The sequence below is a fragment of the Salvelinus alpinus genome, chromosome 30, assembly GCF_045679555.1.
Source record: "Salvelinus alpinus chromosome 30, SLU_Salpinus.1, whole genome shotgun sequence".
NCBI lineage: Eukaryota > Metazoa > Chordata > Actinopteri > Salmoniformes > Salmonidae > Salvelinus > Salvelinus alpinus.
The window spans coordinates 36,703,014-36,719,320 of NC_092115.1; the positions used below are offsets into that span (position 1 = coordinate 36,703,014).

At 41.7% G+C, this 16,307-nt stretch overlaps 1 protein-coding gene across 1 annotated transcript; it reads right to left on the reverse strand.

The window, feature by feature from the left end:
- Positions 1 to 468: 468 nt before the first annotated feature.
- Positions 469 to 15,349, reverse strand: LOC139559539 (nicastrin-like). Its single transcript, XM_071375626.1, has 17 exons — positions 15,192 to 15,349; positions 14,555 to 14,656; positions 9,164 to 9,287; positions 8,913 to 9,031; positions 7,131 to 7,276; positions 6,825 to 6,969; positions 4,701 to 4,813; positions 3,893 to 4,045; positions 3,641 to 3,745; positions 3,443 to 3,520; positions 3,146 to 3,315; positions 2,924 to 3,026; positions 2,710 to 2,808; positions 2,414 to 2,501; positions 2,072 to 2,226; positions 1,708 to 1,920; positions 469 to 1,507 (listed from the first exon to the last, which is right to left on the reverse strand). The coding sequence occupies exons 1-17, from the start codon at positions 15,247 to 15,249 to the stop codon at positions 1,385 to 1,387; spliced, it is 2,094 nt and encodes a 697-aa protein (XP_071231727.1). The 5' UTR covers positions 15,250 to 15,349; the 3' UTR covers positions 469 to 1,384.
- Between the last annotated feature and the right edge of the window lie 958 nt (positions 15,350 to 16,307).

Below are 16,307 nucleotides of genomic sequence, written 5' to 3' on the forward strand. Positions count from 1 at the left end.
ATCCGGGTAGCCGGAAAGTAGAGCATTGCAGTAGTCTAACCTAGAAGTAACAAAAGCATGGATTCATTTTTCTGCATCAAATTTGGACAGAAATACTGCTATACAATAAAAGTAAAATCATGTAAGGAGAACTGTAGCTAGAATTGCAAAATTCCAATAAATGTTCAATAAATGCCTTGGTTTTCCAGACATCCTGGTTGGTGGATTATTGCAACCAGGAGGGAATAAGCAGGAAATCCAGAAACCTCCAACCAGGATTTCTGTAAAACCAAGGAATTTATTGAAAGTTCCCAGAATTTTGCAATAACTGTAACACCCTAACCCCCCCCCCCCTTTTTTATTATTGTGGAACCTCACGGCTGATGTAGTAGCCTATTGTAGAACTACTCCTCAGAAGGAAAAAAAACACATATACTAAGCCATGCACTACACCACATGCCCGGAGAGAGTAGAGAAGCAACACTAGAGGATTGGAAAAGCCATGTTTATTTAGTTATCAAGGCAATAATCACATTTATTCCCCAGTTGGTCAGAGATCACCTTCACTTACAAACACACCCCGTATCATTTGACATTTCCATCAATACATAAAAACCTCTGGGGGGCATGATCCTGCAAATTATTAATAGATTTAAAATAACAAAGTAGATTTTTATAGACTGCAAACAAAATAAAATAATACCATTTTGATATACACATTTTAATGCATATCAGGATGTGTTCAGACACTCAATTCTGATATTTTCTTCACTAATTGGTCTTTTGACCAATGAGATCAGCTCTGAAAAAGATCTGATGTAAATATAAGAATTGGGCTGCCTGTGTGAACACAGCTGTAGTGGTCATTCAGCTAAACCCACATCCAAAGTCTATTTGCCAGACGTAAGGTTTCATTCTCCCTAGAAATTATAGATCAGTATACTACAGACAGAGAAAAGAAAGGTAAAGCACATACTACAACAGCATCCTCAACATATACACTTGCACACGCTTGCAAGCACTCACTCACCTCCCACTTACACACACTGCACGCACGCAAGCACACACATTCAAACAAAGCTTAACGCCTACTTCATTGATACAGTAAACAAAACATTATTTGACTGAACAAAAAAATGAATATGAACATCTTTTACACTGGCATAGACCAGTGCAATCTGACCTTGATGAGTCCGGATGCATCCGGGCCAGTCAATTCCAGTTATGTGTTAAACCTCATCTGTGTAAGTCCATCAGGCTCACACAGATAAAACAATCTATTCTGCTTAACTTCTTTGCCTGTCTGCCTATCGTGTGTTAAAAAAAAAAAAAAAAAATGCTGTTTGTTCCTGTTTGGTTGGGAGAGTAGTGGTCGCTGGTCACAGGTTAAAACGCCTGGAGGTAATCAATAGGCGGCGCTAGCGGGTTCCCTCGTGGAGCTGAAGAGGACGTCTGCCTTGGTGCTGATGAAGTATGTCACCAGTAGGGATGTGAACAACACAGCCACTCCCACGCCTAAGGTCAGCATCTATGAGAGACAAATTAAGAGGAAGAAAGAGGTGAATACTGTAGGAAAAAAACATGATTGTACTTGTCAATGAATTTGACACTATTTCCCTACCTAAACATGATAACTGGTTCAAACAGAAATCACTTGAACCTAAGCAACACAACTGTAATTGATTAAACAGATGTGGATCATGGAAGGTAAGAAGACTGCAGTTTTACCTCCAAGTCCCGGCTCGCTACTAGGAAAATTCGAGCTTTGATGAACTTCCACCGTGATTCTGTCCACGTGGAATAGTTTTTAGAAGCATACTCTCTCAGCTCGAAGGCAGGGGACACTGCTTTGGTCAGGCGTACCGATGCACGTACGCAGAAAGAATCCCTCTGGGTGCTGTTGGGTGGGACAACGCCCTGAACCCAGAGATAGGAGTACATCTGCGAGAGAAACAGTGAATGAGTGTGGTGGGATTCCAGCACCATAGTGTACAAATAAACAATATTATTTTATTTTTTCCCGATGCAAACAGTGATACGCTATACATCTATCCATCTGCACACAGACAGACAGATCCAGCGGCACACCTACCTGTCTGCTCTCGTTCGGCAGCTCATCTGGCTTCTGGCACTGACTCTGGGTGAGGTTGGTGGCTGCTCCAGTTAAATTGGCCAGGAGGTACTGGACCAGACGAGTTGGAGTGGAAGACATGACAACACCAACATAGTACTCTGGTGGGCTGGGCTCTAGGAGACAGAAAAATACAAAGCAATGAAGACCCAAGTACCCCAATACCTTCTTTATGGATGCAAGTGTGTCTGACTAGTAAACATGTACACATGCTCCATAGCTGCATGTGTGTTTATGACATTGGTAGAAGCAGACTGCCTCTGTAGGGTTAAAGGCTGTTTCCTGGTGTGAACTAAAACTCACTGAGAATGTTCTTTAGTTCTGGGGCCATCACTGCCTGAAACCAACTGTTGTTGGAACTAACCAGAAACCCATACAGCATCTGGGTAACCTGAGAGAGAGATTGAGTGTTTGGTCAAATAATTCTGCTTACTGTCCCAAAAACTTGAAATTTGAAAATATTTTAGATGCTGAGAATAAACAAGTGACTTATGTTAACAGAAATATTGACAGTCATGGAAAATAACAGACTATAACAGTATGACTGATCAGTTTGACATGTACAACAGCTGAACAGGTAATCATTCATCGAGTCTCACTATTTTGGGGTCTGCTTTGATGTTGTTGACTAGGGAATCGTCTCCCCCGGCCTGCTTGTAGAGAGCACGTGCAACCACCGTAGCCACGTCAGTAAGGGACTGAAAGAGTAGAGGGAGGGAGGGAGAATACATTATTGTAACAATGGATCACGATGTAAAGGCAACTGTACCTACTGCAATGGATGGATCAGTGGGATTGCTCTGGTAAGAATACCTTTGCAGTTTCAGTCACAAACTCCAGCTGTTCCTCTGGACTCAAGTAAGATGGATAGGTCAGGTTCAGGTTAGCAGCATTGTCGTAAAAACTCTCATAGTACCTGTGCATGGGCAAACAGGACAGAACCCTCCTCACTACTAATGAAGAAATCAGACAAGATTAATATTGCCGTAATAAAAATGAACAGCAACGACAGACCATAGTCAAACACTGACTCACCTGTTGTTGAAAGCGGATTCGTGGTCTGCAAGCACAATCCCTGGGATTGGCTGAGCTCGCAGGAAACGCTGGAGGGAGGAGGGTGGGAGTGGCTGAGAGACATTAGGCTCAACCAATAAGAAGCTGAGCCCAGCCGTGGAGGACTGTAAATTTTTCACAAAATTCTTAACCTGAAACAGAGTAAGAGGTTGGGAAAAGTGGGTTGAGAGAAAGGATTTTTAAAAAAGAGTATAGAAAAAAAAAAACAGGTGGCCCAGGTAAGAGGCACAAAGAAAGAAAAAGAAAACCCTCCCTCACCTCGTCATTGACAGTGTCGTTACTCCTGGACACAGGGTCTGAGTGGAGAAAGAGGTTGGTGCCACTGTGCACGGCCACCTTACAAATAACATAAAAGATCCATCACTCAGTATTGGTTGATTGTATACCCATGTGTTTTACAAAAATATGCCTGCGTGTGTTTGAGTATTCAATGAGACTGTATACGCATGTCCTTACCTGACCAATCTCTAGTATTGAGTGAACATTGTCCAGGTCTATCACAAACTTGCCGTTCTCCATGTCGTAAACCATCCGAGAGCTGCCAATGTAGTCAAAGGTTTCCTGAAAGAGAGGAATAAGCGATCAACATCCTCGCTCATATAGTAAAACACTAAACAATACTGCTATATGATAGTGACCACATGGGACTCGTGTACCATAATTGACACATACTAGACTGACTTGCTTAGGGAGACAGAAGGAACTCACCCCTTGGAAGAAGGCAAAGAGGATATTCCGTGTGGGAGGGGCCTCGTGAGTGACTTCACGCAGTGCCTGGGCAGCAGCAAGCAGAGTGACAAACCCGGAGATACTTCCCTCTGCTCCAGTTGAAACCTCCCAGAAAAATGCCCTGCTGTCCAGCTACAAAAACGGAGAGTGCAAGGTGTCCAGTCAATTGCTCATGAACTTCAAACAAGAAAGAAAACTATGTAAGGATTGTATAGGAAGGAAAATGGTACTGAGCAAATGACCAAAGCAGTTTTTAAACTCCTTAAATCAAGATGTGTATACCACACACAGGAATGTGGCTCGTCTTGTATACCGTTTTGCATAAATTCCAAAAGGCTTATGCTGCGTTCATAACCAAGTGGGAAGGTGGTATTTACCACATACGACTGGGAAGAATCCACTTGAACACACCTCCAACTCATAATTACTAGTGGGAAACTCGTCTATCATCCCTGAGCGCCGACTTCTCCCACATGCTGACCTCACCTACTAAGGAAATGGCCACGATAACAGAATTATCTGCAGTTAAATGTAACAAAACAATATTTCTAAAAAGCAATCTATTAACATGGGGTTTGAACACCATTTTTTTTACAAGCAAAATAGCTGTACTTTTAGTTTATTGTTGATGTAGCTTGTTGACCATTAGCCAATTGGTTTTCTCAACAAGCTCAAAGCATCCAACTGGTATTTACCACCTTTCCACTTGGTTATGAACACAGCATTAACACATCTGTGAACATGTGACAAGATGTGTAAGAGGGAGGCAGGCCTTTGTGTCACTTACCCTGGCTGCTGCTATAACAACGCTCTCGTTCTCCTTGTGGCCCAAGACGGTGTCGTTATAGGGCCGAATGGAACCCCAAACATTATAATCACCCAGAGGGTCACACACCATCTCTGTGAGAGAGGTAGATATGTGAGTGAGATATACACTGAGTGTACAATACATTAGGAACACCTTCCTAATATTAAGTTATACCCGTTTGCCCTCAGAAGAGCCTCAATTCTTCGGGGCATGGATTACAAGGTGTCGAAAGCGTTCCACAGGGATGCTGGCCCATGTTGACTCCAATGTTTCCCACAGTTGTGTCAAGTTGATCGGATGTCCTTTGGGTGGTGGACCATTCTTGATACACACGGGAAACTGTGAAAAACCCAGCAGTGTTGCAGTTCTTGACACACCCTGTTCAAAAGCACTTAAATCTTTTGTCTTGCCCATTCACCCTCCATGTCTCACAATCCATGTCTCAAGGCTTAAAAATCCTTCGTTAACATGTCTCCTCCCCTTCATCGACACTGATTGGAGTGGATTTAACTGGTATTTAAAGGGATCATAGCTTTCACCTGGTGAATCATCACTCAGTGTACATGATGGAATGTGTATACTAACTATTCACATATACACAATAATTAGAGCCATGGTTTTTATACTTTATTTTTTGCACTTTGCTTTTACCATTATTTCCAGCATTATCTACTAGGTTTGCTGCAGGTAGAAAGTCGGCTGACAAACCTAGCCACAATCCCAAATAGGCTTTGTGCGATTAAGATCTGCAGATATACGCCTCCCACATTTACACACATTAATTAAATTGACACAAGCCGTCTCCAATCAATCAATGTCTGGTTGTACGTGTGTGTTTGGTGGTGGGGGCAGGGAAATCGCCTGAGCCAGGCGAGGTGTAGCTCAGTGAATCTTAAATCGCACAAAGCCTATTATTTGGCAAGGAATACTATTTGTAGAGCACCTCACAATTCAAGATGCGCAGAGTACGCCTTCCATGGCTTAAGACGTCTGCATGCTTCCCAGCCGATACAGTTCGGAAGAGTTTGTGTATATGTTGTGACGATTTTGTTCGCTTTGGACTTTGGTAAGGCTTTTGTCGGCAGTTTGCCTCAACAACAAAGAAATGTGTGCCCAATCAGAAATCGGTATCCAAAGTCTACGCCCCTTTGTCTGATTGATCAAGAGTAGGGATTCTTCAGTAAAGTCTGTTGTCATTCAACGAGAGACGACTCATTTTCAAGCAAATTTTTTAATTGAAAAATTCTGCACCAAACATCTTACATGCTGACCACACCGCTCACACACGATTTACACAATTTTTTTTGCTGAGTTTATAACAATGCTTCAACTTGGTGATGCCTTATGGTAGAAACAAGCTCTAAAATGCCTGCGAAAGACATGACTCCGATGCATATGGGGATATATTGATTCCTCTCAATGACAATCTGAAGCTAAACTGCGCCTATAATATCCAAGGAGATAAAAAAAAAGGACTATTCTGTCCCTATTAATTGAGCTTTTCTCTTTCTGAAAAGAGATGTTTGTTTAAACCCAGGCAGCTTTTAGGGAAGCACTTCTGTTGTTGGGTTATACAACAAACGAGTAGCCAGCAGTTAAAGCTTACAGTTTTCTGTGTCAGTAGAGCCTCTGTCTGGGTGCAAAGGTAACTTTTGAAAGTGCCGTGCTTCATAAGGATGTCTAAGATGTTATTATTTTTGTCTCGCCTAGGGCGGCAGAACGTCCAGGGCATTGGTGATTTTATCAATGTAATCAGATAGAAAATATTAGGCTGTTATTGACATTGAACAGATTATATAGCCTACTAACCAGATGTGTTAAAAATTGTGTTTCATTTGTAGCATAGGCCTATGAGGGGGAGTGTCAGATTCTGTCTCGGCTAGGGCGGCAGAAAGTACAGGACCGGCCCTGCCCCCACCAAACACAGAAGCACAACCAGACATTCCTTGATTGATTGGAGACAATTAAAGAATGTTTCCTAGGATTTTCTACCTGCAGCAAACCTAGTGGATAAAACTGGAAATACTGGTAAAAGCAAAGTGCCTAAAAAGCATGGCCCTAACAATAATGCATCTCTGCTAACGACAGTGGCTGTTTGTGTACCTGGGTTGATGCTAAAGTTGATGTCGTTGCGTCTCATGCAGGTTGGAGTATTGGTGACTGCGTGCATGTGGGAGAAGAGCTGCATGGCACACAAAGGGTACTGCGGGGCACTGCCGTTCACTGCGCGATTATGGTCCAAGTAGCACTGCAAGTAGAGTGGATACATTTATCAGAATGAAGGGTACAGTTTCAATACACAGAAATACTGTAGGATGTTCTTCGGATAAAGACAGTTAATGGTCATTAACAGTAAGTGACATGATATTAATCCTGACTGGGTTGTGACAGCTTGAAGTGATCCCTCACCTGTTTGATGAACTCTGTTTCGTTGTCTTCTTTCAGGGAGAAGACAGGGAAGTCAAATTCCTCATAGGATAGACCGTTCCCCAGAGGGTTCCATACAGTAGTGTTACAGTGTGCCAAATTAGGACCATAGTTGTCAGAGTATACACCTGAGGAAAAAGTAAACCAAGTAAAACAAATGACGTTTAAAAAGCACCCCAGTTAGAAAAGATCACATACAGTACCAGTCAAAAGTTGACACATCTACTCATTCAACAGTTTGTCTTTATTTTGACTATTTTCTACATTGTACACTAACAGTGAAGACATCAAAACTATGAAATAACACATATGAAATCATGTAATTCCCCCCTAAAAAGTGTTAAATCCAAATATATTTTTGATTCTTCAAAGTAGCAACCCTTTGCCTTGATGACACACTCTTGGCATTCTCTCAACCAGATTCACCTGGAATGCTTTTCCAACAGTCTTGAAGGAGTTCCCACATATGCTGAGCACTTGTTGGATGCTTTTCCTTCACTATGCGGTCCAACTCATCCCAAACCATCTCAAATTGGGTTGAGGTCGGCTGATTGTGGAGGCCAGGTCATCTGATGCAGCACTCCATCAATCTCCTTCTTGGTCAAATAGCCCATACACAGCCTGGAGGTGTGTTGGGTCATTGTCCTGTTGAAAAACAAATGATAGTGGGACTATGCACAAACCAGATGGGAAATCGCTGAAGAATGATGTGGTAGCCATGCTGGTTAGGTGTGCCTTGAATTCTAAATAAATCACTGACAGTGTCACCAGCAAAGCACCCCCACACAATCACACCACCTCCTCCATGCTTCACGGTGGGAATTACACATGCGGAGATAATCCGTTCACCTACTCTGCATCTCACAAAGACACGGAAGTTGGAACCAAAAATCTCAAATTTGGACTCATCAGACCAAAGGACAGATTTCCACCAGTCTAATGTCCATTGCTCACGTTTCTTGGCCCAAGCAAGTCTCTTCTTCTTATTGGTGTCCTTTAGTAGTGTTTTCTTTGCAGCAATTCAACCATTAAGGCCTGATTCACGCAGTCTCCTCTGAACCATTTATTTGGGCTGCAATTTCTGAGGCTGGTAACTCTAATGAACGCATCTTTTGCAGCAGAGGTAACTCGGTCTTCCTTTCCTGTGGCAGTCCTCATGAGAGCCAGTTTCATCATAGCGCTTGATGGTTTTTGCGACTGCACTTGAAGAAATGTTCAAAGTTCTTCAAATTTTTCGGATTGACTGACCTTCACGTCTTAAAGTAATGGACTGTCGTTTCTCTTTGCATATTTGAGCTGTTCTTGCCATGATATGGACTTGGTCTTTTACCAAATAGGGTTATCTTCTGTATACCACCCCTACCTTGTCACAACACAACTGATTAGCTCAAACGCATTTCGGAAAGAAATTCCACAAATGACATTTTAACAAGGCACACCTGTTAAATGAAATTTATTCCAGGTGACCACCTCATGAAGCTGGTTGAGAGAATGCCAAGAGTGTGCAAAGCTGTCATCAAGGCAAAGGGTGGCTACTTTGAAGAAACTCAAATATAACATTTATTTTGTTTAACACTTTTTTGGTTACTACATCGTTCCATGTGTTATTTCATAGTTTTGATGTCTTCACTATTATTCTACAATGTTGAAAATAGTAAAAAAAGAGAAAAAAGAAAAACCCTTGAATGAGTAGGTGTGTCCAAACTTTTGACTGGTACTCTAATCATTTTGACGGACTGGAGTCCTAACGTCTGATCCACCTACCTGTGTTCTCATTGGGACATGTCGTGTGTGGCGAGAACTCTGGTGGGCTAGTATTTGGGACCACCACTGCAACCCCAGCTACCCTATTGGATTCATTCTTCATCTTCATCATGATGGACCTGTAGAGAGAAGACAATCCTTGAGCGTGACGGGGCTACTAGGACATGGATCATATCATTGTGCGGCTGTGATGAACAATACTCACTGTGAGTGAGTGTGTTAAAATGTTTTTGGCTGTGTGTGTAGCCTACCTGGTGAAGAGGGATGATTCCAACAGAACCATATAAGGAGGATTGGGTCCTTTGCTCAAAGGCCATTCGAGATCTGCCTCAGACTCCAAGACATGGATCACACCTGTATCACCTGATATCGAGGCTGACACACAGGATAGAAAAAACGCTTGTCTTAGTATGCAAATCTTCAATCTGTATTCCAGCATTACGAAAAGTAATGCTTGGTTAGAAACCACAGTCAGTGTTTCCCCTGTATTAATTTAGCATACCGCTGCTGCTAAATTGTTGCCGCCACCCACATAAAAAAAAAATTATACATTTTCAGGAGGGAAAAATGCGTTCAGTGTAAACTTAAGCCTGTCAGAAAGTTTGTAGAAAAGATAATTGACCTATATATTTTTTTATAATCTCAACTTTTAAGAACTAGAAATCACCAAAATAAAAGCTAAAACAATGAAACCAATAAAATAGACTATGAATTTAGGAGTACTATTGGCATGGACGGATTACCGACCGGGCACGCAGGCCACATTCCCAAATTGGGGTCCTTGTTGATTTTGTTGTTTGAGCATAAAAACACAAAATTAGCCATGGCAAAATGTGTAGAATTGCAGAAAAAAAGTTCTTGAAAAACTGCAACATTTTCTCTCCGCTCCATGCAGGCTTCAACCAGGATCTCAGCGATCACTGCCTCATTGCCGGCGTCCGTGGTCAAACGACCACCCCTCATTACAGTCAAACACGCCCTAAAACACTTCAGCGAGCAGGCCTTTCTAATCAACCTGGCCTGGGTATCCTGGAAAGATATTGACCTCATTCCGTCAGTAGAGGATGCCTGGTTATTCTTTAAAACCTCTTGGCGCACAGATCCCTTTAGCGGAATCATTTTCGTCAACATCCGCTGAATTGCAGAGTGCCAAATTCAAATTAAATTACTAAAAATATTAAGTTTTCATGAAATCACAAGTGCAATATACCAAAACACAGCTTCGCTTGTTGTTAACCCACCTGGCGTGTCAGATTTTGAAAATAAGCTTTACAGCGAAAGCAAACCAAGCATTTGTGTGAGGACATCGATCAGTAGACAAAACATTACAAACAGCTAGCAGCAAAGTAGCTTGGTCACGAAAGTCAGAAAAGCAATAAAATTAATCGCTTACCTTTGATGATCTTCAGATGTTTTCACTCATGAGACTCCCAGTTACACAATAAATGTTTGTTTTGTTCGATAAAGATTATTTTTATATCCAAAAACCTCCATTGGTTGGCGCGTTTTGTTGAGTAATCCACAGGCTCGTGCAGGTCATGACGGGCAGACAAATTTCAAATTGTATCCGTAAAGTTCGTAGAAACATGTCAAATGTTTTTTTATTTTATTTTTTACAATCAATCCTCGGGTTGTTTTTAACATAAATAATCGATAATATTTCAACCGAACGGTAAACTATTCAATACAAGCGAGAAAGAAAATGTCTAGCCACCACTGTCGCGCGCATGAACTAATCGAAGGACATCTGGCAGTCCACTGACGCGATGTGATAAATCTCTCTCATTTTTCAGAATAAAAGCTTGACACTATGTCTAAAGACTGTTCACACCCTGTGGAATCTGGTTGATATCCCTTTAAAATGGAGGAAAGGCAGGCAATGGAACAGGGATTTTTCAAAATAAGAGGCACTTCCTGGTTGGATTTCCTCTTGTTTTCGCCTGCAAAATCAGTTCTGTTATACTCACAGACAATATTTTGACAGTTTTGGAAACTTTAGAGTGTTTTCTATCCTAATCTGCCAATTATATGCATATTCTAGCATCTGGGCTTGAGAAATAGGCTGTTTACTTTGGGAACGTTATTTTTCCAAACATAAAAATACTGCCCCCTAGCTTCAAGAGGTTTTAAAAGTGCTTTCCTCACCATCTTAAATAAGCATGCCCCATTCAATTTTTTTAAAACCAGGAACAGATATAGCCCTTGGTTCACTCCAGACCTAACTGCCCTTGACCAGTGTAACAGGGTTATATTGGTGATTCCCCTTGCCACTTTATTGTTAAACCAATGGGTTTTTGGTTTTGTCTTGCCTTCACCTACTCAACATGGCATCTTATTGGCTGGTTTGCATAGCTTGCTTACGAGGGAGGATGTTTCAGTTAGAATCGTCCCAGTGAACAAGCACCAAACCTGCGGTAAGTTGTTGGTTGCAAAGCACTGTACGTCAAAAGTGATTTTTATACTCCCAAGTGATGATTTAAATGTGCAATCTATATCAATTTGTTTGTAAATGTTATTCGAACATCACACATAAGATGCAGCGTTTTTTGGTGAATATTTGTTGTGCATTTTGTTGTAGAGAATTCCAGCTAATACTAGCTAGCAACTTACTGTGTCTGGTGGGGGGGGTTATATATTTTGTACAGTGCGTGAGTGCAGAGTTGGATGGTGAGCCGTGCATTGCATGACGTGCAATTTTGTGCTGTTTCTATCAGGTACATTGTTCAAATTATTATATTGTATATTGTAATTGTTGTATTATTTTGGTAACTACATTGCCCAGTGAACAAGCCCCAAACCAGCGTGCGTGAGTGCAGAGTTGGATGGTGAGCCGTGCATTGCATGACGTGCAATTTTGTGCTGTTTCTATCAGAATAAAGCTCCATGACTGGTGCTACAAGTTGGAGTTTGTGTCGATGATTGATTGTACACAACGCAAGAAGAGTACTGTTACACCAGCACAAAAACATCCTGTGGCGTACTGCATTAGCATCGAATAGCCCCCGCGATATGCAACCTTTCAGGGAAGTTAGGAACCAATACACACAGGCAGTTAGGAAAGCAAAAGCTAGCTTTTTCAAACAGAAATTTGCATCCTGTAGCACAAACTCCAAAAAGTTCTGTTACACTGTAAAGTCCATGGAGAATAAGAGCACCTCCTTCCAGCTGCCCACTGCACTGAGGCTAGGAAACACTGTCACCACCGATAAATCCACGATAATCGAGAATTTCAATAAGCATTTTTCAACGGCTGGCCATGCTTGCTACCCCTACCCTATTGCACAGTTCCCGCTCAGCCCAGTCAAAACTGTTCGCTGCTCTGGCACCCCAATGGTGGAACAAATTCCCTCACGACGCCAGGTCAGCGGAGTCAATCACCACCTTCCGGAGACACCTGAAACCCCACCTCTTTAAGGAATACCTAGGATAGGATAAAGTAATCCTTCTAACCCCCCCCCCCTTAAAAGAGTTAGATGCACTATTGTAAAGTGGTTGTTCCACTGGATATCATAAGGTGAATGCACCAATTTGTAAGTCGCTCTGGATAAGAGCGTCTGCTAAATGACTTAAATGTAAATGTACCCCAGTCAACAGCTCTGCATCCCCCACAGCAACTTGCCCAAGCCTCCCCCATTTCTCCTTCACCCAAATCCAGATAGCTGATGTTCTGAAAGAGCTGCAAAATCTGGACCCCTACAAATCAGCTGGGCAAGACCCACCGTACCTTCGCCGCTATGCAATCTTGTTTCCGAGCTGTTCATGGGTACACCTCAGCCATGCTCAATGTCCTAAACGATATCATAACCGCCATCGACAAAAGACAATACTGTGCAGCCGTATCCATTGACCTGACCAAGGCTTTTGACTCTGTCAATCACCACATTCTTATCGGGAGACTCAATAGCCTTGGTTTCTCAAATGACTGCCTCGCCTGGTTCACCAAATACTTCTCAGACAGAGTTCAGTGTGTCAAATCGGAGGGCCTGTTGTCCGGAACTCTGGCAGTCTCTATGGGGGTGCCACAGGGTTCAATTCTCGGGCCGACTCTTTTCTCTGTATACATCAATGATGTCGCTCTTGCAGCTGGTGATTCTCTGATCCACCTCTACACAGACGACACCATTCTGTATACGTCTGGCCCTTCTTTGGACACTGTTAATTAACCTCCAGACGAGTTTCAATGCCATACAACTCTCCTTCCGTGGCCTCCCAACTGCTCTTAAATGCAAGTAAAACTAAATGCATGCTCTTCAACCGATCGCTGCCCTCACCTGCCCGCCTGCCTAGCATCACTACTCTGGACGGCTCTGACTTAGAATATGTGGACAACTACAAATACCTAGGTGTCTGGTGAGACTGTAAACTTTCCTTCCAGACTCATATTAAGCATCTCCAATCCAAAATTAAATCTAGAATCGGCTTCCTATTTTGCAAGAAAGCCTCCTTCACTCATGCTGCCAAACATACCCCCGTAAAACTGACTATCCTACCAATCCTTGACTTCGGCGATGTCATTTACAAAATAGCCTCCAACACTCTACTCAGCAAATTGGATGCAGTCTATCACAGTGCCATCTGTTTCGTCACCAAAGCCCCATTGACTACCCAGCACTGCGACCTGTATGATCTCGTTGGCTGGCCCTCGCTTCATATTCGTCGCCAAACCCACTGGCTCCAGGTCATCTATAAGTCTTTGCTAGGTAAAGCCCTGCCTTATCTCAGCTCACTGGTCACCATAGCAGCACCCACCCGTAGCACGCGCTCCAGCAGGTATATTTCACTGGTCACCCCCAAAGCCAATTCCTCCTTTGGCCACCTTTCCTTCCAGTTCTTTGCTGCCAATGAGTGGAACGAATTGGAAAAATCACTGACGATGGAGACTCATATCTCCCTCACTAACTTTAGGCATCAGCTATCAGAGCAGCTTACAGATCAATGCATCTGTACATAACTGTTATGGGATTTTTATGAATAATGACTAAATTATGTATACATTTAACCTATAACTAAACAGAATACTACTATGTTACTGTGTGGATGTATGAATCTTATTATAATCATAATAATGAATATAATGTGTGTAGTGTTAGTCAAGAATTAGAACAAGGACTTTCTGTTCCTTGTTAGAAACGAATGGAGCTATCGTCAGACTGGCTGGAATGCTGTGTTCCTTACAGGACATTCTGTCTCTACCCAGGGAGAGGAGAGACCTTGGGCTAGTAGTAGATTGTTTAACAGGTGGCAGACAATGTGGGAAGGCTTGTGAACTATATTGCCATTGTATCCGAGAGGAGGAAGGGCATTTTAAAAACCTATGACGTCATTTTTATTATATAACCTGATGTAAATTGTACTATGATCAGAGCTCTCGAAAATAAACGCTACTGATTAATTATGAGACTGGTCTCTGTCCATTTTATGCAAATAAGTATTTTACAAATTCTTAGAAACGGACAGTGTTTTAATTGAACATATAGGAAATACTGGGAAGGGGGGGGGGGGGGGGCTAGAGATAGATGGTTTTGTCATCCATTAGATTTTAATTCATTTTGGAGTAGAATGTTCTTTTAAAAAGTCACTGGAAATGACACCCACATTCCTTCTACAAAGAAATCCAGTGTGTGTCATGCTATGTCACTCACACTGGCAGCCAATCTGATGTGTAGCATTGAGCAGTCGAACGCATGGTACAGTGTTATTCAGCTCCACATAAATCTTCTGCTCAACAGAGTTACAGCTCACATCTGAAAGACAAAAGAAAAATACAATTGAAGTGGCCAGTTTCTGTAGTCATGTATTCCCATTCCCAAGACACCTAACCATATTGCTACACATCCAATGTGCTTTCATCCAGTCATCCTGAAGCCTATAATGCCTGTATAGCCACCCACTCACTGTTTGACTTAAGATCACGAGTTACAGTAGCTATCAGTTTTACAATCGCGTTAACTAGCCAGCTGGCTAACCTAGCTAAGTGCATCTCATACGGAACTTCAACAAACTAGCTACATAACGTTAATTGTGTTTGTCGAAGAGTGTAATGGGGTAAAAATATGACCTCACTGTCATCATTATCGTTGTAACTGGCTAGAATTTAGATGTAGCCTTGGGCTCTAAGCTAGCTACTATACCATTTACAGTAACGTTAGCTACGAGTTACAATGGAAATAGCCAATGCAATAGCCCAACAAAGAGGATAACTTGCTAAGCCAAACTAAAACGGTAATTATAGGTAACTGAACGTATGTAGCTAGTATTATAAACAAAGGGTAAACTTACTTTTGTAAAGCCAACAAATTAAGAATATTATAGCCCATTTCGACGATTTCAAACCCATCTTCCTGGTTTCAGAAACAACGCTGTGAAACCATAGATATTAAAACCAAGAGATAGGACTACGTGGATGACGTCAGCGCTATGGGAACACTCCCAATGGCGCATGAAGCCGGAATTATTTTAATTTGAAGCGCTCCGTATAGTCTACCACCTTGTGGCATGAATGAGAATTGGAAGCTTGAGCAGAGAGTTTCTGTCTTTGCGTGTAGTCCTAAAACCCAGAAATCTGTGACCTGGTTCGCTCAGCCATATGGGAAAAATGAATGGTGAAAGAATAGGTTTTTAGAATAAACTCCGAAAATAAGGTCTGATGTTAACACAAGATTATCTCATAGAAGAAAACGTATAAGATATCCTAAAACTGTGTTTACCACACACCTTATTTTCGGCGTTTATCCAAAAAGTCATTAACTAACTCCACCATGTCGGTCAGAGTTAGTGCCTACAAAAAGACGCCATTACTATTTATTTCTATAGAGCACTCAGGCTTGTAGTCCTAAAAATAGGACATGATTTATGTCTGGTTCGTTCAGGCATTCCTATGGGGAAAATGTATGGGTAAAGAATAGAGTTTTGGAATAAACAACGAAAATAAGGTCTGAGGTTAACACAGACTTATGAGATCTTATAAGTTTTGTTCTATGAGATAATGTCGTTCAGTTAACATGACCTTTATGAATTATGAAGCCTTTTTATGCTTTCTAAATAACATAAATGGTTTTAAAAAATCACAGAAAGTGATGTTAGCTGATTAAGATTATCTGATTAAACAAAACATATAAGATATCCTAAACCTGTGTTTACCACATACCTTATTTTCAGTGTTTATCAAAAAAAACTACAAAAACTCCATGAATTTTCCTATAGGCTTTGTTCATGGCGGAGTTAGTGCCTTCAAAAAGACACCATTACTATTGCTCTCTATGGCACATTTTTTTTTCTAAGGATCATGATGAAATAGTTGTAACTAGCAAAGGATGTCGTAATTCTCATCCTGCCTGAGAAAGTTAACCTTAATGTCTATGGGCGCGTTTGAGTGGTCAGCCGAAAGTAGCCGTC